The following is a 23718-nucleotide window of genomic DNA, read 5'->3' as shown; positions in this document are numbered from 1 at the left end:
TCCAGGAATTAACAAAACCTTAGAGTTATGTCAACGACACTTTTGGTGGACAAATATGTTTTTAGACGTACAGAAGTACGTCAACACGTGTCCTGTTTGCGCACGTCAGAAATCGGTACATACTGCCCCCAGTGGTTATTTACACCCAATGACTATACCTCCACATCCATGGCACACGATTAGCTTAGATTTTATCACAGACCTATCAAAATCAAATGGTTTTGCCACAATTTTGGTGGTCGTAGATTTACTGTCTAAGATGGGACATTTCATTCCCTTAACTAAAATACCATCAGCAGAAACATTCAGTAACATATTTTTACAACATATAGTGAAATTGCATGGAGTGCCTAGCAAAATTATTTCAGATAGGGGGCCCGAATTTGTGTCCAGATTCTGGAAACAATTCAGCAATCAATTGGGAATTGAGTTAGGTTTATCCTCCGCCTTCTATCCCCCAACTGACGGTCAAACAGAAAGGGTAAACCAGATAGTTGAACAAAGTCTACGCTGTCTAACAAGCACAATGTCATCAAACTGGGATGAAACGTTGCCCTTAGTCGAGTTTTCATATAACAACACTATCCACTCTGCATTGGGTTGTTCACCATTCTATTTTATGACAGGATAACACCCACGTTCATTACCAGAAACATGTCCTTCACAAGAACAAAATATGCCAGCAGACTCTGAACATATAGCTAGACTACAGGAGTTTCAGGAACACGTCAAGAAGGTCTTAGCAAAAAAAAGAGCAAGATGAAAGAGAATGTTGATAAACACAGATTGCCAAGTCCGTCTTATGAACCAGGAGACTTGGTGTGGTTATCAACTAAAAAAATCCAACTTGAGGGACCTAAAAAATTAAAACCACGTTTCATTGGACCATTCCCCATAGACAAAGTCTTAAATCCTGTGTCCATGAAACTACAACTCCCGGAAACATATGCTATCCATCCCGTGTTTCATGTATCCCTCCTAAAACCATTCAACCCATCCACCAGATCCGATAACCCCCCTCCACCAGTAGTTGTTGGGGATCACATTGAATATGAGGTCAACAAAATATTAGACGCCAAACGCTTTCAGAACAGACTTTTTTATTTAGTTGACTGGAAAAGGTTACGATCCATGTGAAAGATCCTGGGAGCCGGAAAAGAATGTTCAAGCCCCTCGGTTGGTGAGAAGGTTCCATGCCCTCCATCCAGATAAACCACGACCTATTAGGCGGCCTTTGGGGGGGGGGGAGAACTGTTAAGGGGAACCATGCAGCCACTACACCTTAATCAATCTATACTATCTTATTGTAGTGTACGAGGGTTTACTTAAGGGTTCAGCTAACTGTTTAGATATGTTTAGCATGTAACCGATACAAAGAACTGAAGTCCGTGTGCTGTGCCCTTATGTTAATTTGTTGATGCAGAACATGAATCCTAATGAGCTTCTTGCCTTTACCTATGCTTATTTACCCTGCTGGTTACCTTGCCTTTCCTTATGCTCACGTTGTTCCTTCCCGCACGTGTTACCGGCATTCGGTTTGCAAGTGCGGGCCATAACCTGTCTGGCAGCCTCAGCTATAAAAGGCTGCTTGAGAAACGCGGTGGCGCTTCGCTTAATCAGAGTGTCACCGCAAGTGCAGCTGATAGCATTAAGAGCCCGGCCCCGCCTCAAGAACCTGACATCCGCCCTTCCTTGGAGTCTCCTGCTGAAGCTCCGGCCCGGTGAAGAATACCAAGAACGTTTCCTGTGTATCCTTAAAAAGAACATCTGTGTTCTCTCAACTTACCCGTGCTCCGGTTTTCTGCACGTCGGATCCTGTTATCACTGGGCTTTTCTGGCTTCTTTTAAAAAGAGCGTCATCTCCGATGGATAATGCAGTAGGGCTAAATTAACCCCGACTTCCCAGTAGAAAGAAACCTTGTTATCCGGAACAGTTATGTTAATTCTCTACTCCCAGCTGCAGGAAGCTTTTCTTTAAGATACTCCTTGAGACATTGCTTAGTTTTGAATTCCGATATGAGCAAAGACTAAACAAACATTGGTGAAATAATTGGGACATATTTTCTTGTGATAAGAACAAGAAAACAAGCATTGCTAAAAGCAGGATTGTAACTTTGTTACATGAGTTCTGAGTTAAAACATTGTTTTAAGTGCTGAATTAAGCTAGCAGTGCAGGACTAAATAATAGTAGGGAGCTCGTGAGAAGCTCGATATTTAAGTACTAGGGTGTTTGTGTTTTCTTTTCTTTATTTTACAGGTCAGACCCCCCCTTTTCTTCAATAATGACAACAATCATCAGGTATGCTGCATCATGTATCACGTATAGTTTAACCCAAAGGTACTAACCATATTAACCAGTTGAAAGTGGAATCACTTCTAGTTGTTGTTATCATTTGCTAGTATTCATGATCTGGTATTTTTCGTGTTAAAGTCTTCCACAAGTCACGAAGAGCCTGATGATTATTCAAGTGTCAGCTAGGGCCAGTAAACAGTAGGTACGTCCTCATACTCTGTTAAATGTCGACATATATCTCATGTGAGTTCTCAGTGAATAGAGATCTTACTTTTTGCATATTGTGCAGCACCAGTTAGAAGCCAGAAGGCCCGGCTCACTTACGAAGAGAAGCATCATTAGATTCCACAAGGACCAGTGTTTTGTTTGTTTGTTTCTCTCTCCACTTCCCCTTTGCCTTGTGGGGCAATCAGAGTAATCAAGTGTTAGTAATCCTTGTTACCTGGTTAATCCACATGGGAGTTGGGAGTTTGCAGCATCAAAGAGAAACAAGAACAGCAGCCTTGTGGTTTGAAGCTCAACAACCAGGCTCAAATGGCTTCCCGAGTGAATTTCACAAAAAGTACCAATCTCTACTGACAGCCTACTATTTAGCTGCATTTAATGCCACTGGAGATAAAGGATGCCTTCCACAAGATTGACGCCATGCAGAGACAGTAGTTTATTTAAAGCCGGACCGACCCCCTGAACTCCACGCCTTCATATTGCCCAATATGGCTTCTTAATGTAGAGGCGAAACTCCTCGCCAAGGTTATCGCCAACCGTATTTGTACCATATATTGCGGACCTGGTTCACCCCGACCAAGCTTGTTTTATGCCAGGCCACGCTACACGACACAATATTCGTCGTGCCCATAACGGCATCGCGACAGTAGACCGTCTTGAAGGACCGCCGGCGCTTCTCCTCGCAGATATTGACAAGGCCTTCGATTCACTTAGCTGTATGTACCTTTTCGCACTGTTGAGCCGACTGAACATTGGTCCCCGCCTCCTTACCTATATCCACCTCTTATACACTGAAATTACAGCTTCAGTCCGTGTGACAGATTCGACCTTGCAGACCTTATCCATCGGGCGAGTTACCAGTCAGGGTTGCCCACTCTCTCCTTACCTTTGTGCTCTGGCTATGGAGCCGCTTGCAGCTTGAGTGAGGATAGACGCACAGGTCCATGGTTTTGAATGGTCAAAAGAAATCTCGGATCGCATAGCGCAATATGTGGACGATGTCCTGTTCTTCCTTACGCAACCTGATAGATCGGGTCCAAGACTAATTAGGACTAAGCAGATTTTTGGTGGGACCTCTGGGCTATATATGAACACTTGTAAATCCTTCTTATCGCCACTGAGGGCAGATGCCACCGGGGTGAATGTGCACGTAAGGTGACGGTGGTCCCGGACGGTTTTAAATACCTGGGGCTGTTTCTGTTGGCCTCCCAGCCCACTTCATGGGTAAATAATTTAGCCCCATTATGGCTACAGATCAACGAACAGGTGCGCTCTTGTCACACTTACCGCTCTCCCGGTTTGGCAGATCCGCCATATTCAAGATGGTCTCCCTGCCTCGCCTTCTTTATCAACTTCAAAACCACCCCTATCCAATGTCGCTCGATTGGTTTCAACAACTGAATGCAATTCTTAGCCACTTTCTCTGGGGTGGGAGCTCGGCTTGGGTGGCCCTGAGAACATGTTTTTCAATCTACTTATTGTGGCAGAATGGTGACTTAAGGCGTCCAGGCATATCATGCTGCCTCACACTTTCTTATCCTGAACGACTGGTAGTATGGTGACAAAGCGGATCCCGCGTATGCAGTTGAACGCTGGTTGATGGACCCTATGTCACTACACATGATCCCATGTTCAGGTCCGACCCTCAAAATGTTGCAGCCAGCAACTAAGACGGTGTTTGTGACTTGGAGGCAATCGCTGCGCCGAATTGGGTGGTGGGGCAGACTGACTAGGTAGGCTCCCCTCTGGCACAATGGCTTTCTACCTCAGCTATCAATGCTATCTGGTTTTGGGGGCTGGGAGGTCATAGGCATATCTGTAATGGGAAATGTTCTTCATGGTCAAACTCTAAAATCTTTCCAGGAGTTACAAAAAGAATATGACATTCCCCGCTTGCTGTTTTATAAATACCTCCAATCCGCCAAGCCTTCTCCCCATACCTTACACACCAAGAAGCTTTACCCGAATGTAATCCTATTGAAGTTAAGGTTTTTATGGGGAAACTATTCTATCACAAGCTCAGCGAGATATACGAACACTTGTGACTAATAGCCCCACCATACTTGACACAACACAAGATGCCTGGCAAAAAGACTTAGGCCCCCTAGATGAACCAAGGTGCTGGAGTCCCCACGCCGTTCAGCTATAGCTGCATGCCAACAACTCATACTATTCAAATATCTTCATAGGATCTAATTCACTAGGCAGAGGCTATGGAGGGCCGGACTAGTTGACTCTCCTCTCTGCTTGCACTGTAAAATCACAGATGGCACTCTCATACACACAGTGTGGCAATGCACAGCACTTTTGCAATACTGGCGGGGGTGATCACGTGCCTTTCAGAAGTATTGCGGTGGGATATCCCATATTCACCACGACCGGTCATGCTCCACATCACCGCGGTATCGGGGGCAAGTCTGTGCTGTTCCCTCTCACCAATGCCACCAAACCATTCACGCCGGACTTTACCTTTCTGTGGGCCTCTGGCACCACCCGCTATTTGGGCATCTGGCTGAGTAGGGACTTAGATGAACTTTGGAGATTCAACTTTGGGCGCACGGTGGATTGGCTAAAATCCAAGATTCCAAATTGGAGCCTGCTTCCGTTATCTCTTGCCGGCCGGATTGCCATTGCCAAGATGGTGGTTCTGCCGAAATTCCTCTACCTGTTCTTGAACATTCCCTATTTTCCTTACTAATCATTTTTTCCACAAGATACGTTCCTTAATTATCTCACTCGTTTGGGCCGGCAAGCAACTAAGAGTCGCGTACGATATCCTTACGCTCCCCATGTCGGTTGGGGGTATGGGCGCTCCCGACTTTAGGCTTTACGCCTTATGCGCTCAAGCCAACTTTCTGCATTTTTAGATCAATCCCTCTCCCTATCAGCCGCACGTAGCTGTGGAGATGGATATTGCATCCCCCTGGTCGTTGGCCACGGCATTATTTGCTCCTGCGTGGCGACTGCGTGCGGAGATGGATACGATTGAAACATTGCGTTGGGCCTGGTCCGGTCTGTGCTGTTTCTCCAATCTTCCGATGCTCTCTGCTAATACCATGCCGATAGTGTGTCATCCTGATTTTCCCCCTTTTCAGTTTTTCGGTATGTCCAAACACGCATTGCGGCTGGGACTGCTGACAGTGGCAGACTTATACCCAGAGAATACCTTTTACTCTCTTCGACTCTTCTGGCCCGCTGGACACACTCGTGTTTTATCAGTTACGCGCCATCTGCCGGGAACTGCACCCTACGTTCCCTCAGCTCCCGCCTACGATGCCTGCTCTCGATTTTATATACACATAAAATAGTCACTAGATTATATGCCATCACTTTGTCGTCCGGCTCCATATCTACAGATAGGGCGTGTGTTGCTTGGGGTGCGGACCTGGGCATGGTCTTGCCCAGGCTGAATGGCTCTATTGTTTCAACCAAACGAAGAAATTGTTGCCAAATTAACGGCTTTGTCTTATACATTTCAAATATTTACACAGGCTGTACCGTACCACTGCCAGGTCCACAAACTTGGACTCATACCCAGTGACGCTTGCATGCGCTGCGCAGCCCCTGCCGCGGACTTTGCACTTTTAGCATGGCTATGCCCCAAGTTATCCGATTTCTGGCAGGCAGTATGCACCGCCATCTCTGAGATCACCTCTGCGACGGTGCAGCCTGACCCTGCCCTGTGTCGGTTGGGTTTGTAAAGTTTTGCCCAGATGCCTCTTGCAGCTTGATTGCAATGCTGCTGGTCCTTGCTAGGCCTAAGGTGGCTATGTGTTGGGGTCGTAGACTGGCGCCCAAGTTTGACCGCTGGTTTAAGGACGCTTCGAGGTGCCAGACCTTGCTCTCAGAAGTTTGGGACTTGAAGCCCACGAGGTCTCGTCCTGTGGATATATGGGGACCCCTAGTGACATTCCTTCACTCTCACGCCCCTTCTAGAGGTGCTACCTCTCACGTGTTCCCCGCCGGCGCCCTGCCCGCGGCGGCCACCGGTGCAGGTCAGTGACTGCCTCCCTTCCCCCCTCTGCGTCCCTAGCCCGTTGTATTGTCCACTGTAATATTTACACAGGCTGTACCGTACTGCTGCCCAGGTCCACAAACTTGGACTCATACCCAGTGACGCTTGCATGCGCTGCGCAGCCCCTGCCGCGGACTTTGCACATTTAGCATGGTTATGCCCCAAGTTGTCCGATTTCTGGCAGGCAGTATGCACTGCCATCTCTGAGATCATCTCGCCGACGGTGCAGCCTGACCCTGCCCTTTGTCTGTTGGGTTTGTAAAGTTTTGCCCAGATGCCTCTCGCTGCTTGATTGCGATGCTGCTGGTCCTTGCTAGGCGTAGGGTGGCTATGTGTTGGGGTCATAGACCGGCGCCCAAGTTTGACCACTGGTTTGAGGACGCTTCGAGGTGCCAGACCTTGCTCTCAGAATTTTGGGACTTGAAGCCCACGAGGTCCCGTCCTGTGGATATATGGGGATCCCTAGTGACATTCCTTCACTCTCAAGCCCCTTCTAGCAGTGCTGCCTCTCCCGCGCTCCCTGCCGGCGCCCTGCCCACGGCCACCGGTGCAGGTCAGTGACTGCCTCCCTTCCCCCCTCTGCGTCCCTAGCCCGCTGTATTGTCCACTGTATTGTCCACTGTAGCTGTTGCCTCGCTTACACCCCCCCTGTGGAGGGGAGAGACATACTTAGGAAACTTTACTGTTCACACAGTATCATGTAAAATTTGTTGATTGGCAGGTGAGAGTGCCTTTTCATATATGAGCCTGACTTGGAACGTATTGTGCACATTGTTCAGATCTGATGCACACTGTAATGCATTTGTTTTGCAAGTCCCTAATAAAGGTTTTTGAAAATAAAAAAATAAAAAAGAGTGGAGAACACCTTCTGGAGTGAATGGCGGCAGGTGGCTTCCCACAAGGCTTAAGGGGACCTTTATTCAGGTCGGGAGGCCCTCAAATCTGAAAAACGGCTAGTGCCGCCTCCGGGGCTGCTCTAAATATAGTTTGGAAGTAGGTGGTGGTCCGAGGCACTCTCATGTGCCGTGCAGAGGCAGCAACAGTAGGGGAGAACACCTTCTGAAGGTAAAGGCGGCAGGTGGCAATAAACTTCCACTGTCCGGGAAAACAACCTCCCTCCATCAGGATCTGGATCACACAGTCCTCTATTATTCTGGTTAATTCTTAAACGCATTGCGTGTACCACACAGGCCACACACACAAAAATACACACCATACACTTTTGATGTTAGTGCAAGGATTTGGGTCAGCATACAGAGGGAAGCAAAACATGAGTTGGACGGAAGGCCCCACTCCATTAACACTGATAAACAGGTATAGTCCCCACTATGGATTCATAAATTACAGGATGATACCACCACTATTCTATGTGTAAACCCATGACAGAGACAGTAGTGATCTGTTAGTGCAATGAAGGCATGCTTGGTGCACTCTTCCAGGTTACAGGTCAGGTAAAGGACCTCACGTTTCAAGGTACAGGCCTAGGCCTCAGTGCGCACAGCAGAACCAGGATTCAAGATACATTCAGTCGAGCACTCAGGGCAGGGAACGCAACTGCATGCCATGCAATGGGCACTACATCATTTCATTATATATATTACATATACACTACCGTAGCTACTTTGTCGGCTGTATCGCGTCATTCCATCCACTGCATGTCTTCTTGATGAAACTTCATAATTGCTGCTGTGTCTTCCAATGTCGTCTCCCTTCTTGCATGGTAGTACTGCATTGGGTCCCTTAGCTTCGGAACTCTTTCTACATTTCCCTACGTGTACAGTTAAAACAGCATTTGTGTCGTAAACACCACCAGGCCTTCTACCAAACCCATCCCCTAAGTCTCCGCCTGCTAGGAAATCCTCCTCATCCTCAGAAGGATTCTCATGGTCATTGGGCACGTCAGGTAGTTCCATAATTGAGGTAACAATAAAAGCAGGTTCTCCTTCACCGACCTGGTATCCTATGCAGAAGAAAAACAATCAATCAACACAGGCTCAGAAATGGAACGTGAGATGCAGAATCAGTTATGTGACCCATCCTTTTTTACATTTTTTTTCTTCATATTTTCTTACCAATTGTATAGACTGCTCAGTCACAGTGAATTAATTGTATTAATCACATTTTGCAATAATATAGACATCAAACATCTGTAAACGATACTAAGTTTAATACATACTATATAACGGAAAATAAATGCAAATTAAAACAATCCAATAAAAATACATTCTACATAAATAGCTTATACCAAAGAGCCTTATTGGAAGAAATGAGAAGTCAACGCAGGTCACAACCAAAACGACCAGTTTGGACGCAAACAATAGTAATCTGCAATATTAATAATAATTGGTCTATGATATTGAGTTTTCTAAACCAATTTAGCTTTTTCATAGTGCTGGAAATATGAGGAGTTATTACTATCTATTTTATGGGTTTTCAATTGATAAAAATTGAATGAAGAAAGGGCTCGGTCTGCCCTGCGTGGATCCAAACCTGCCGAGCACAAACAGACTAGTTAAAGAAATAGGCTTTCAAAGTCATGAGAAGTTACACATTATTTTACGGAGTGCTAAAATCTGAGTGTAGAAAATCCTACATGATTTCACAATCTGTGTAAAGGACTAAGAAAGAGATTGTGTTTTTAAACACCCCCATATTTTAAGTCAGAGAGTAGCAACTCCCATGGAAATGCTTGAACCTTCAGTACCAAACTATTTAAGTGCTATTTATTAGTAGAATCCAGCAAAGAAATGACAGGACGTTTAAGAAAACTCAAAATTTGCCTAGAAATGTTGTGTATGGGACAGCACATAACATGATTTAATTTCCATGGCACAAATAGAGAATGTCTTCTACGATTTACTTGAGGAAGGTAAAAGTTCTAGAATTAATATTTCGTAGCTCCAATGCTCCGCCTTCACTCCCAGATCTGACTGACGTTCTCTACTCCCTCAAACCCACTTTTTATGAAGATGAGGTCTTAACATCATTCTTCAAAGCTCTCTCTCTCTCTCTGAGAATGCTCTCATATTCCCACATACCATTGTTAATGCTGCCTCACTCAAGTCGTTTTTCCCAGAAGCTCTCAAGATTGGCCAGATCCTCCCACCCCTAAAGAAACCTACACTAGACCCTGATAACCTAGCCAACAACTGGCCCATCAGTCATCTACCCATTCATTGGCAAGCAAGGGTAGTATCCTATATGTCCCCATTTCTTGTATGTATGAAGATACTGAGAGTAAATGGCGTAACAGAACGTTGGAAATTAGTCAGCTCTGCTCCTTCTATTTCAGAAAACCAACAACATAGGAGCTTAAACTGTGGTCTCTGTGTTAATAAATATGGTTAATTTGGGTTCTGCTGCCGAAGACATTCTTGGAACAATTCAAGGTCCTTCACTCAAAACTTTTCAGAAGAGTCACCGACTAGAAATAAGCTTTGTAATGTTGCATTCTCTAAAATATACATGTAATGTTATTTTCCAAATTGTGCACAAGCTAAGCATGTGTGTTTATCAGAAAATCCTTTAAATTTAGCAGCAAATCGGTATCTCTGTGTGTAAATTGGTTAGCTAATAAAGTTTGCTAGCTTTCTTCCAATGGAACAAAAGTAATCGTTTGCAAAATTATGTCGGTTATTATGAATGTGCAGAAGAAACTCACTGTGTAATGATTCTTTTCATGTTTATTTCCTTTTTGGTTATTAGATCATGTATCAGGTTAAATAATCACACTCTTTTGGACTGGGTGCTGTTTTTAGTAATTGCAAACTAATTACTTGATTGGTTGCTGTGCAGGAGAATTCATTGTGAAATGTTTAATTTCATGTTTATTTCCTTTAGTTGGTAAGATCATGTGGTTAACCAATCACACTCCTTTGGAAGGGGATGATGTATTTAATGATTGTAAACTAATAACTTGAATGATTGCTGTGCAAAAGTAATCTATTATGCTATGAATTTTATGTGTTTCCATTGCCTGAAAACCGTTAAAAGACTATGTTTTTAGGGATATGTGTCATACTTTTCCTGACCTTATCAGGGACCAAACTGTATGCTAGTCTGTTTACTCACTTTATACCTGACCGTTTCTTGCGTTCCTAATTAAATTATGCCTGTCATTTGATTTATAATTTGGGTTTGGCGGTTACTTCCTTTAATGATAGACTTATGTTGGTTCCCTTAATTATTCAATTGGAGCATTGACATCTTCAAAGTTTGTTTGAAGTTCATGCTGCGACCTAACGCAGTCATGGGATCTATCGCTAGAGGTGGATCTTAATCTCCTTATTCAAATCACAAAAATCCATAAGCGGCTCTTCACATCCCTTTCTCCCTTCTCAGTAGTTCAATTACTCTACTGACACTCCTGTAGAATCAAGCTTCCAGGCCCATAAACATCTTTGCATATGCCACAATTTCCATTTGCAGAAAACAGTGGATTCCCCATTTCTACACTCTATATTGCGCATTTTTTTTGTAGCATTATCTCTATTAATAGCTCAATAACGTGATAAATCAATAAATTCTGATTCAAAGTGCCCATATTCCTTACATAAATGGTGACTGCACATTTTTATGAATTGCCGGAGTTTTTGGACATAGGTGGCACAGAGGGGGGTTTGCTTCTTTGTCGGAAGTAAGAAACTGGTCAAATCCAATTTCTAATGTCTGGTACTGTGCAATGTGAACTTTCTCTAGCAACCTTTTTTTTTAACTTGTTTTGATTTCGGGACATGTGTAGCAACACATACAGTACCATCACTAAAAGGGACACATGGTGCATAGTGGGTGACGAATCAAGTCGTAGGGAAAACCCCCGCCATAGAATGCAACCGAAAAACACTATAGACACTGCACATCCCTGATCAGGAAACAATGATATATAAAATAAGGTAAAACATAACTGTTAAAAGCTAGGTAGCAATTGACAGAGCAGTGCATTATATATATCCACAGATAACGTAGATTGACTTAATTCCAGCTCTACATTCCTACCCGCCCCACCTGGGATTCAGCTATAATGTATTCAGTAACACGTCGATAGGGCCATGTGCTAAGGCTCCTCTCACAGAATGAAACTAGATGGTGACCTAAATGTGAGAGGGTATCGTTGCCGCAAGGAAATTGATAAAATAACCCGAGCCTCTCTGCTGAGGCCAGTCAGACATCTCAGCCCATCAAACCCAACTTTCCTGCCGGCTGACGGAGACTGAGTGATCGGGGTGCCTGTCCACTCCCCCGGCCCACAAGTCAGGGGTCCCTGTCTGTGAGAGAGCATCCATATCCCTGCCAGTCTGCTCAATAGCATGCAATTTCACCGGTAGAATCCCCCGTGTCTCTAGGTCTTGGGCAGTATTCCGTGCAAACTATGCACAGGCGTCACTAGAAGGGAGTATGCATAGATAGTAGCACAATACTTGACTGACAGGGTCCATTTGATATTTATGGGTCTTGCTGCTCGATTTTGCAATTATTATGGGGAACTCAGGGCATACCCAGCTTTCAGATAGTCGGATGAATGGTCGGACGCAAGTGTCTGCAGGGACTCAGATACCGGGCAGCTATGGGGTGGTTTAGTGTGTGTGCATTGGGAGGGTGGAGGGGTGGTTGTTCGTAACTATGGAATATATTCTCGCAATTGAATGAACGCTAAGGCGGGTAGGGACTAGATACAATTACAAGTGCATTCTCGCACTCTTCATGGGAGATACAGCACGCTAATTTTTTCATACAGTGTATAAGTTGATTGACCTGCATGCATATAGGTCTATCTTGCCACCGGACCCCAGGGTTGTCGGCTAAAGGGCTGTGTTATCCTTGAGGATTAGCGACTATTGTTATTCTCTTGCTGCCGGCCCCAGGGTTGTAGGCACCTGGCTGTGTGAATTTTTGTAAGGTCAAAAAAAACTATGCACATGCGTCACTCTTCCACTACTCTCCATTAATGCATGTCTGCTGTCCATCTGGGGAGCCGAAGGGGGCGCAAGACGGGTCCACTGGATTGCAATGCGGCACCTAGCCAATACCAGTTCTAAGCTCGCAGATTTATATTGCATCTTGGTCCCAGCCTTGAGGACTGGTAAAACCTTAAGGTGAAAATACTTAAACAATGCCTCAATATGAGATCCCGTGGCCTCCAGAAACATCTCCAATGCTCCCGACCAGTAAGACTGGAGACCAGGGCAGTCCCATGTCGTGTGTGAACGTCACCGGCTCGCCTCCGCAAGGTGGACATCCCAGCGAACGTATCGTGTTGAACCGAGTTAGTCTGTTGGGGGCCAAGTATGTATGGTGTAGGTAATGAAATTGTAGAATAAAGTGTGCATCACTGGCCCCCTCCCAAAACTGCACGAACACGCTCTTCCCTTCCCCCAGGTCAGCTGACCACCGATGAGAAACCAATTCCCTGAAAGAGCCATGGTCAAGGATCACCAATAAAGTTTGAGACTCCACGGGCTCCTTGGGAAAGAATGTCCAGAGCTCGTGTGTAGTAAGCAAAGCTTTTACATATTGCAATAAGTAACCCAGTGGGACTCTGAAGCATTACCGTGTGAAGGTGAAGGAAATAAAAGTTCCATTGGGGTATAGATCCCTTGCTGTGAGGCACCCTCCACGAACCACTCCATCAGGTTTATCATAGACTGAATATGGCGGACGCTATGTAGCCATAGTAATGGCAGCGCTTGTGCGTATGGAACTTTCCGCAGCATCAGGGTGACTACTTGCTCCCAACCTCAAGGGACCCAGCGAACTACAAAGGGGTAATCCAGATGAGTCCTGGATCCCACCATGAATCATCCCGAGAGACTATTCTACCTTCCTCAATCAGTTAGGAGATCCTTCTCTATATTGGGGCCCTCAGCATGCCATGGTGCTACATTCTGAAGGAGAGACGCAACGCAAGATAATAAAGACGCAGGTCCAAGAGGCCTAGTCCACCCAGTTCTGCATCCAACTTAAGAATCTCCAGTTTTACTCTGCTACATTTTCCAGCCCACACCAGAGACACAAGGAGACTGTTAAGGGTCTCAAAGGCAAACCTGGGGATAGCGTAGAAAGAGTTCTGAAGGACATACAGGCAACATGGTAGCAGGACCATATGGGACAATGCCACATGACCCATAATAGATAGGGGGAGGTGATTCCAGAAGCTGATAGAGGACTGTCAACCCCTAAGAACTGCTCCATATTCAATGCGTATTGCGCGTCGGTTGAATGTGCCTTTTTGGATTCTTAGGTACTGCAATGATCGCATTCCCATTGAAACTCCATTGGGGGAGGTCTGTTATCTCTTTACCAACCAATGCAGCGAACGGAAACATAACCGATTTATGATTATTAACCTTCAGTCCTGATATTGCACCAAATCCCTTAGGACATCCAGAAGAACAGGCAATGCCACCTCTGGGTGGGTTATATAAAGCAGGGCATCATCCGCATAGAGAGATAAGACGTGAACCCAGCCGCTCACCAGGAGCGCCAGCAAGCCATGTCCTGTCGCCATCGGATCACCAAGGGTTCCATCACCAGGGCGAATAAGAGTGGGGATAGCGGTGAGCCATGCCTCGTCCACGCTAAATGGGAAATATATCAGAAATCACACCACCATTTCAGACCCTAGCAGTTGGTAGACTGTGCAGGAGACGTACCCAGGAAATACATTTCTGGCCGAGGCCCACTGTGCCAGCACCTCTCCTAGTTAGTCCCATCTCAGAGTATCGATTTCGATATCTAGGGCACGGGTGACAGCGCTGATGACGATATACTCTGTGGCGTGCAGGACATGGGACAGCCTGCATAAGTTTGTGTATGTACCGCGACCTGGCTTGAAATCCCATTGGTCTGTGTGGACCAGATGGGTTACAACTCTGCTCAGACGGAGTGCTAATATTTTAGCTATTATCTTAGTGTGGGCGCCCAGCATTGATATGGGCCGATCGGAGCCCGGCATACATGGGTCCTTACCTGGTTTAAGAAGCACCACGATTTGGGCCTCTCTCATCGACGGTGGTAGAAATCCCACCTGCCTGGACTCCGCAAGGTATATAGTAGGTGAGGGAGTAGGAGGTCTGCATAAGACAAAAAGTACTCCGGTAGCAGACCATTATGGCCAGGAGATTTGCAGTGAGCCATGTGAGTCACTGCTTCTTTCAGGACTCCTTCACCGAGACCTTCGCGTTGGGGCTCAGTGCGGCTGGGGAGAGTCAGGTCATCCACGAAACTCTCCAATACATCCAGGGTTAATTTCACCTCTTCAATGTACACCGACAATAGGCGAGCATGCATAAGGATATTAATGCCATGCTGTGAAGATACGTGGATACCATCTGCTTGCTGGAGTGTAAAAATAATCGGGGCGTTCATTCTTAAGAAGCCATATCAACAACTGACCAGATTTGTCCCCCTCCCGGTGGAGCAGTTGGCGATATACACCAAGCAGTCTAGCCAATTCTATTTTTTTCTTACCCTACATTGGGCATGCAGCACTTCTCGACAAACCTTAATGAGTAATTATCCTAAAATGCCACTGGAGTCTGAGAGGCTTGCCTTAAAAATATCATTCAGTCTACTACAGTCAAGTTACATTTTACAGTAATTTACAAAAAATCTCAATTATGCTATTAGGTTAACAACTCGCTCAGGTGGCTATGGATAGAGCCAAAACATTACATAGAGACAAACTCGGGAGGATATGTGAGCTAGGGGAGAGAGCAGGCGAGTTACTCGCGTGGCTCGATAGACGGGTACATGCAAACCGAGTGGTCACGGAAATCACAGCTGAGATGGGGGAGTTAATTTCAGACACACAGTTGATAGAGGAGGAGTTTGCCAAATTCTACTCCCGTATATATAAATTGCATTCTGTTCTTCCAGAGGAAGAATCAAAGGGTCTTTTAGCTGACATGATGCTCCTGATACTATTGGAGGAAGACAGTAGCCTACTAGAGAATGAGCCAATAGAATAGCCCTTATCTTAAATCCATGTATGAGGAAAGCAGAGGGGTCGGCGGCTTCCCCAAGACCAAAGGCTCTCCCCAGTTGTGGTCCTACATAAGAACGCAAACCTAAGGACTGATGCTCCTCGTATAGACCCATTTCGTTATTAAATGCAGAAGCCAAGAAGTTAGCAAAATTGTTGGCCATGCGCCTGGTTAGAGTGATCTCTGGATTGGTCCACCCAGATCAGCTGGGTTTTATGCCATCTAGGAATACCTCTTTAAATTTACTTCGACTCCACAGAGTATTGGGGCAGGTGTATACTTTGAGAGAGGATGCAGTGGTGGTGTCTCTGGACGCCACTATGGCATTTGATACAATTGAGTGGCCCTACCTCTTCGCTGTATTGGAGAAGTTGGTGTTCGGCCCTGGATTTATGAGCTGTGTGAGGCTTCTCTACACTGACCCATTGGCACAGGTGGTAGTTAACAATAAAAAATCAGAGACCTTAACCCTCAGAAGAGGGACAAGAGAAGGATGCCCCTTGTCCCTGTTGCTTTTTCCAGCGATGCTGGAGCCCCTGGCGAGCTGGATCTGTAAGGATCCCATCGTCAGGGATCTGAGATGGTAGGAGGACCTGGAAGATTGCATCTCCCTGTACGCCAACGATATCCTGTTGTATTTATCGTCACTGCGGGCTTCGATAAACAGAGTGCTAAATAGGTTTACTAATTTCTGCAAGTACTCGGGGTACACCATCAATTGGACCAAATCATTAATCTTTGTGCTTAGGGGGAGGTTCCCACCCCTGCCCGGAGAGTATAGAGTGACGAAAGCAGTAGATGGTTTTAAATTCCTTGGTATTTACATTGCCAGGGACCCTAAGCAGTATTATGATGATAACCTCCTGCCACCGCTACGGCGGCTTAAGAGTGCCGTGGAGCACTGGAAGACTCTCCCACTGTCCTTATTGGGTTGAGCTGCGCTCTTTAAGATGATATCCCTGCCTTTTCTTTCTGTACGTCTTGCACGACTCACCCGCTCCTATCCCAGCGACATATTTTGTGGCTATAGAGAATGAACAGAGGGCACCACTATGGGTTAAGGGAGCATCACGAATATCATTCTCTAAACTGGTGCGGAATGGTACGATGGAGGGATTGGGATTTCCGATATTAAAAAATACAATTGGGCTGCACAACTGCCAGCCATAAACCAAGCGACCCCATGATGATCCAGGATATCGAATGGATAGATGGCTCCTGCCGGGAGGATCCTATGTCAGAGCACTCTACTCTAGACCCGCTAAACTGCAACTGATGGGACCCACGTCACACTCTGTCCAGATATGGCATGCAGCTCATAAAAGTCTGGGTTGGGCTAAGAAAATTAGGCAGGCCACCCCCTTGTGAGACTCGTACCGGCTGGGAACCCTTCGGAACACTAATGAGTTTAACAAATGGGATGTGATCGCACTGTCCCGGGTGGGCGACATGTGAAAGGTAAGGTGATGGCATTATTCAGGGCTGCAACGAGAATATGGATTGGCAGACACAGAAAGATTCAGATATCTCCAGGGGAGGCATGCCCTGCAAACAATTCCATCAGGCGAGAAAATTCCTGAAGCAACGCCATTGGAGGATAGACTCCTCGACGGGTACATGCCCAATTACACTTCCGACCAACTCATACGGCTCTGTGGGAAATGGAAGGAAGACTTAACAGAGTTAGATGATGAGAGCTGGTTGGCGGCTCTGGCTTCCCCCAAAGAGGTTGCAATTTCGTCAAGGCTCAAACTTGTGCAATTAGAAATACTCCACAGAGTATTTTACTCAGGACCAGCGTTGGTTAAGATGGGATTTGGGGATTATTCACGATGTAGGCGTAAATGTGGGAGAGAAGGCACTTTCCTGCACATACTTTGGGAGTGTGCCTACATTAGTAAATACTGGACGGACGTCCTCAAATGTATGGAAGCAGTACTACGACTGGGCCTGGCCCTGGAGGCCAAAAGGTGTTTGTTAAATGTTTGGGGACTGTCGGATGGGAGTAACAAAGAGAAAATATGGGCAGCCCTAGGTCATATGTGGGCAAACACATTACCAGAATGTGGGGTGCACGGCTCTGTGGGAAATGGAAGGAAGACTTAACAGAGTTGGATGATGAGAACTGGTTGGCGGCTCTGGCTTCCCCCAAAGAGGTTGCAATCTCGTCAAGGCTCAAACTTGTGCAATTAGAAATACTCCACAGAGTATTTTACTCAGGACCAGCGTTGGTTAAGATGGGATATGGGGAGGATTCACGATGTAGGCGTAAATGTGGGAGAGAAGGCACTTTCCTGCACATACTTTGGGAGTGTGCCTACATTAGTAAATACTGGACGGACGTCCTCAAATGTATGGAAGAAGTGCTACGACTGGGCCTGGCCCTGGAGGCCAAAAGGTGTTTGTTAAATGTTTGGGGACTGTCGGATGGGAGTAACAAAGAGAAAATATGGGCAGCCCTAGGTCATATGTGGCCAAACACATTACCAGAATGTGGGGTGCACAGGAAGTTCCAGGTCTAAATTCATGGAAGAAAGATATGGACTGGTGCATGTTTCAAAATAAAACGGTGTATGTTTCCAGGGTTTGTTCGAAAAAATGGACACAAATATGGGGTAAATGGAAATATTTGTGCTCCCTCTCTCCTTCCCCCCTTCCTCTCCTCGACAAACCTGTACCTAATGAACATTGTGATAGCTGAACCTGAAATATTGTGCATAACAACATTGATTATCCATAACTTCAGAAGAATCGTATTCTCCAAGCACCTAGAAATGTGTATACAATTGTTGCTAAGCTGTTATCAATAAAAACATATATTAAAAAGAAAAACTCGCTCAGACTGAACTGCTAAAGAAACATGAAACTCTTTATTTCTTGGCAAACACTGTCTCAAACTTTGCCTACTCCACTTTGAAGCATAGCGCTGCCAGGCATCTATATACACAGTCTATTTCATTTCCAAATTCCAAGTTCAATTGGGCAGTAATTTTGTTGAAGTCTATAATAGTTAATCAAGTCAAATCAAATCAAGCCACAGAGTAGTGGACTGTGTGTGATGTTTTATGTTTGGATGGGGACTGATGCTTCATTATTGGGTCCTGTTCTGGGGAGAGGGGTTGGGAAAGTTTTTTGGGATGTTTCACGTTGGGGGGAATGCTGCCGTGATGTGGGGGTCCAAATGATGCTGCCGGAATGGAGGGGAAATAGCAGCAATGGGAACGTTACCTGATTTAAAAAGCCTTACATGGAACGTCCGTGGACTCCGTACGATGTCCCGGAGAAGCAAAGTGCACGCTTATTTGGTGAGACGTGGCATCCAGATTGCATTATTGCAGGAGACCCATCTGACCAAGCAGGAATGTACTGTGTTGCAAAAGAGATGGCGTGGCCAGGTGTTTGGCACATAATACAGCGTTTGCCAGAGGGGTACTGATATGGGTGAGAGCGGGAGTCCCATTCCAGGTTACGAATCAACTAGTGGACCCTGAGGGCCGATTTGTGGTAGTGGAGGGCAGGCTGTATGGACGGGAGGTGGTGCTGAGCAGTATATATGCCCCTAATGTAGACCAAGCCTGTTTCTTTGATAAACTCTCCGGGTTACTGGCACACTTCGTAGCGGGCCCCATTATAGTGGGGGGAGACTTTAATTCAATCACTGATGTGACGCGAGATAGATCACACCCGCCGCTGGCCGACCCTCCGGTACGGAGGTTGGCCGCGCACAGGAAAGATTGGCAGGAGAGGTGGGGCCTAGTGGATGTATGGAGGGAGCAACTCCCCGACGTTAGGGACTACTCCTTCTTTTCAGCACTGCATGCATTACATGTTAGAATAGACTCTATATTGTGTAGTGGCCACCTGGCAGCCATGATGACGCATACGGAATATCTGGCCAGGACCATCTCTGACCACAATCCCTTACTGATGACGGTACAATGGCAGCGGGTGAGATCTGCGGTACCGACATGGAGGCTGCGCCCTGACACATTAGAGGATCCAGTGTTTAGCGCCCCGGTCCAGCAGGGCATCGAACAGTATTTTGACGTGAATGAGGGCACGACTGCCACGAGATCAGTGGAATGGGATGCGATGAAGGTGGTGGTGAGAGGAGTGTGTATGGGTAGATTTTCGAATGCCAGAACAACGGTGGTGGCTGATCTGGAGAAGGCAGAGTGTGCCCTGAGGGATCTAGAGCGGCGCAGGTCAGAGCAACTGGAACTACAGGGCAGGCTATTGGAAGCGAAAGAAGTAGTGGCAACTGAAACAGAGAGACTAAGATGCTATGATTACAAGTTGTACCTCACCAAAGTGCACGGGGAGAGAGATAAGGTGGGCACGCTACTTGCCAAACTCGCTAACCCAGAACCTAGGGGTAGCCTGATCATGAGCATTAAAACGGGGTCAGGGGAAGTGGTCCATACCCAGACCGCGGTTTTGACTCGCTTCCAGTCCTACTATACGACTCTACATGAGAGCCAACTGGGGGTAGACGCCGCTGTGATAGACGAATACCTAGACGCTGTTCAGCTCCCGACACTAGATGACAAGACTGCGAAGGACTTGGGCGGCCCGATAACTCTATCGGAGATTCGGGTGGCCATTAAACAGATGGCTAGGAATAAGACGCCGGGGGTGGATGGCCTGCCGATTGAATTCTATGCGAAATTCATAGATGTTTTAGCTCCAAGACTCTTAGTAGTATACTCCGAGGCCCAGACCTTGGGACGCCTCCCCCAATCGATGAGGGAAGCCTTAGTGGTGCCGCTGTTGAAACCAGGTAAAGAAGCCTCAGATGTGACTTCATATAGGCCCCTATCTATGCTGACGGTAGATTACAAGATCTTAAGCCGTATTCTGGCCACTAGATTGCTGCCACACATGACCACACTGGTCCATGAGGACCAAGCGGGGTTCATTCCCACCAGGAACACATCCCTTAATATCCGCCGCCTGATCCGTATACTGGACAGCGCTCAGGCCCTGGAGCATAGATCCGCAGTGCTATCGGTGGATATTGAGAAGGCCTTTGATAGCCTAGAATGGCAATATCTTGATAAGGTCCTGGAGAAGCTCGGCCTGGGAGGTGGCTTGGGCTGCTGGACGAAGGTCCTCTATGCTGATGCAACGGCCAGGGTCAGACTGGGACCGGTAATATCGTCCGCGTATCCAGTGCGCAGAGGAACAAGGCAGGGCTGCTCGCTGTCCCCTCTCCTGTTCGCTTTGGCCATGGAACCACTGGCGGCGCAGGCACGAACGGGAGTACTATATTCAGGAGTCCGGTGCAATGAGGAAATCCATCATATCTCCCTGTATGCGGATGATCTGCTGCTCTATTTGGAGGACACGGAAGGCGCCCTTAGAGGGGCGACGGAATTGCTCTCCCGGTTTGGCAGGCTATCAGGCCTCAAGGTGAACTGGAATAAAACCTGCATTTTCCCGCTGAAGGGGAGCGTATCGTACCCCCCTCTAACGATAGATGTGGTCTGGGAGGGCTCATGCTTCACCTACCTGGGGGTCCGGGTTTATCATGAGGCTGCTGACCTACTGGAGGGAAACATAGGCCGTTGCATAAGGGCGTTGCGGGGCTGTATGACATTTTGGGCCTCTCTCCCTTTGTCAGTGCTGGGCCGGATAGCATTGTTAAAAATGGTGGCACTGCCGCGGTTGCTCTATTATTTCTGCACCTTACCGATATGGATCCCCCTGAGGGTTTTCAAAGATTTGCGATCGATGGACATTGCCTTCCTTTGGGGCCACGGCAGATGCAGAGTGGCGTTACATACTTTGCATAGACCCAAACTTGAGGGGGGGATGGCAGTCCCCGATTTTGAACTGCACTACCTAGCGGCTCAGCTTCAGATTTTGACGCAGAACATCGCGAGAGAGTTTAGGGGCCCTGACCACGGACGGGGGAAGGTATTCAGCGGCACATCCTGTCCTACATTGTAATGCAGCAGAAGCTGGGATTGGGCGATCTCACGATTGAAGAGAAAACCCTCCGGATGTGCTGGCTTAGGAGCCTGAAGAGGGCAGGGGCTGCTCGCCCATATGCTCTAGAGATCCCCATAGGAATGCTGACGGCACTGCCTCATGGAGGAGATTGGTCTCCGTTAGCGGAATGGGAAGACCTGGGACTGCAGATGGTGGGAGATCTTTATGCCGGCGGGGTGCTGGTTCCCTTTCGGGTGCTACAGGACCAGTTTGGACTTACGGATGGGAGCTACCTCTTGCATGCCGCAGTGACAACAGCAATACAAAAGCACTGGAGGGGGGGGGGCTGGCGGAACCAGATACGACCATGGCCTGCCAATACGTGGTGATGGCTGCGGGTACGGTAAAGGCGGTGACCTGTATCCATTCAAGAATGCTGAACGAGGGTCTTGCACCGTTAGCCGCGCTGAAGGGAAAATGGGAAGAAAGTATAGGTAAGCCCATACCAGACCCGGTTTGGGGCCATATTTGGAAGAGAACATGGAAGGGTTGTAGGAATGCCCGCTTCCAACAGATACATTTCTTTATATTGCATAGGGCGTACCTGACACCAGGAAAAATCAGAAGGCACTTTCAGGTACGGGATGCAGCGTGTCCGAGATGCTTAGTACCTGAAGTTGAGCTAGATCATATGCTGTGGAGCTGCCCGCGGTTGGGGACATACTGGGCAGAGGTGGGGGAGCTTTTGAATGCAGTCACGGAGAGAGGTGGAATTTGACATGGCCGCGCGCATATTACTTTGGTTCCCGCACACGACAAAGACCAAAATCACGAGCAAGTTTATCGACCTGGGACTCATGCTAACGCAAAGGGAGATTACTTGGCGCTGGAAATCCAGGGAGGGCCCATCTGTTCGGAGATGGTCGAATGAGCTGCGGAAATGGTCCAAATGTGAGAGTGAGATTAGAATGCGGCAGGCCACGAGGACTGGTAACGAGAAGAGCTTAGAGCTTGCAAGAGCATGAGAAATAATTGTGCAGGATCTGAATGACCATTTGACCAAGGATGAAGAGGAGGGACATCTGGAAAGGGAAGTTCCATGAGGCTAGGAAGGCCGAATGCTTGACCCCAATGGGCAATATGACATCCTCTTGGAACTCACAGATACCACCCACTACAGAGGCAGCGGGGGAGGGAGGGGTTGGGGGGGGGGTGTTACTGGGACACCGCAGACACACCAAAGAGGGCACCTACGACAGGGAGACTCACCAGATCCCCCGGCAGTTGGACAGTAGGGCGGCACGCAGGTGTCGACGAGGAGTGGAAGATGTTAGACGCTATCGGGAGAGAATAAGCATGGACCTAACGATGCGGACACTGGGGGCCCGGGCATTGCATAATGTAAAGTGCTGGAAGTATCAGCGGTGGGGAGGGGGGAGTTTGATAGGTAACAAAAGCAGATACATAATTGTGGTGTTGACCTGGTGTCCCTCTGGTCGGTACGGGAGAACTCCTGATGGGGTTTGTTGGTGCGCCGCCCAGCCTTCGGGATGTGGGCTGAATGGCTGTGTACTATTTTGCAACAGTATAGTGCCTTGTGTTGTAAGAGGAAGACTGGTCATTTGACCTTGAAGATTGTTTATAATTCTGCAATAAAAACAAATTTAAAAAAAAAATTTTAAAAAGACTTCACGCTGTATCCCTCCCTACCACTTACCCAGCGTGTCAGCTAGGGTAGGAAGGCTGTCAACTTGTTACTTTGTGTTGCAGGCGGAGTTACAGGGCGATCCAGAGGCTGAATGGTACATAGGGGTACCCTCTTCAGGAGCACAACAAGGGTGCAAATGCCAAACAACCCCAGGAAGTCCTTACTGCAGGACTCTGGAAGAACGACGGCGCCCCGTTAGTCCTTTGGGCGGTTGTAAACCTGAGCAACCCGGGGCTTGCCTGGATATGCTCTGCCCCCTCCAGGGGCATGAGTAAATGGGTGGACTGGTGGTCCACATGATGTAAGGGGTGATCCCCCAAAACGATGAGCACTGATTGGTTAGGCCAAGGGGCAATTTGGCACTTCAAGTGGGCAGGGCAGCTTAGGGGTGTCACTGCTGCCTGCCCTTGGATCACCTATAAGTTGACCCACCATCTTGGCATAATTAGTATGCAAATAAACCTGCAGAAATGTTTTCTCCAACAAACAATGTGTCTTGTGTGTTTTTATTATGAGATTGCTGTTTTTACGAGTGGGGTGTGCTGCCGATATTGGCACTAAG

At 47.2% G+C, this 23718-nt stretch overlaps 1 protein-coding gene across 1 annotated transcript in view; it reads right to left on the bottom strand.

Annotated features, from left to right (window-relative positions):
- Positions 1-23718, bottom strand: part of CCDC125 (coiled-coil domain containing 125) — a 307161-nt gene that overhangs the window by 241839 nt on the left and 41604 nt on the right. The window contains exon 2 of the mRNA XM_086960825.1: positions 8146-8493. Coding sequence (XP_086816951.1) covers positions 8146-8446 — 301 coding nt within the window. The 5' untranslated portion in view covers positions 8447-8493. The remainder of the gene's footprint in view (positions 1-8145; positions 8494-23718) is intronic.

The sequence above is a fragment of the Lissotriton vulgaris genome, chromosome 3_1 (assembly GCF_964263255.1).
Source record: "Lissotriton vulgaris chromosome 3_1, aLisVul1.2, whole genome shotgun sequence".
Taxonomy (NCBI): Eukaryota; Metazoa; Chordata; class Amphibia; order Caudata; family Salamandridae; genus Lissotriton; species Lissotriton vulgaris.
Note: the sequence above shows the minus strand (reverse complement) of the source record. Positions and strands in the feature narration are given on the sequence as shown.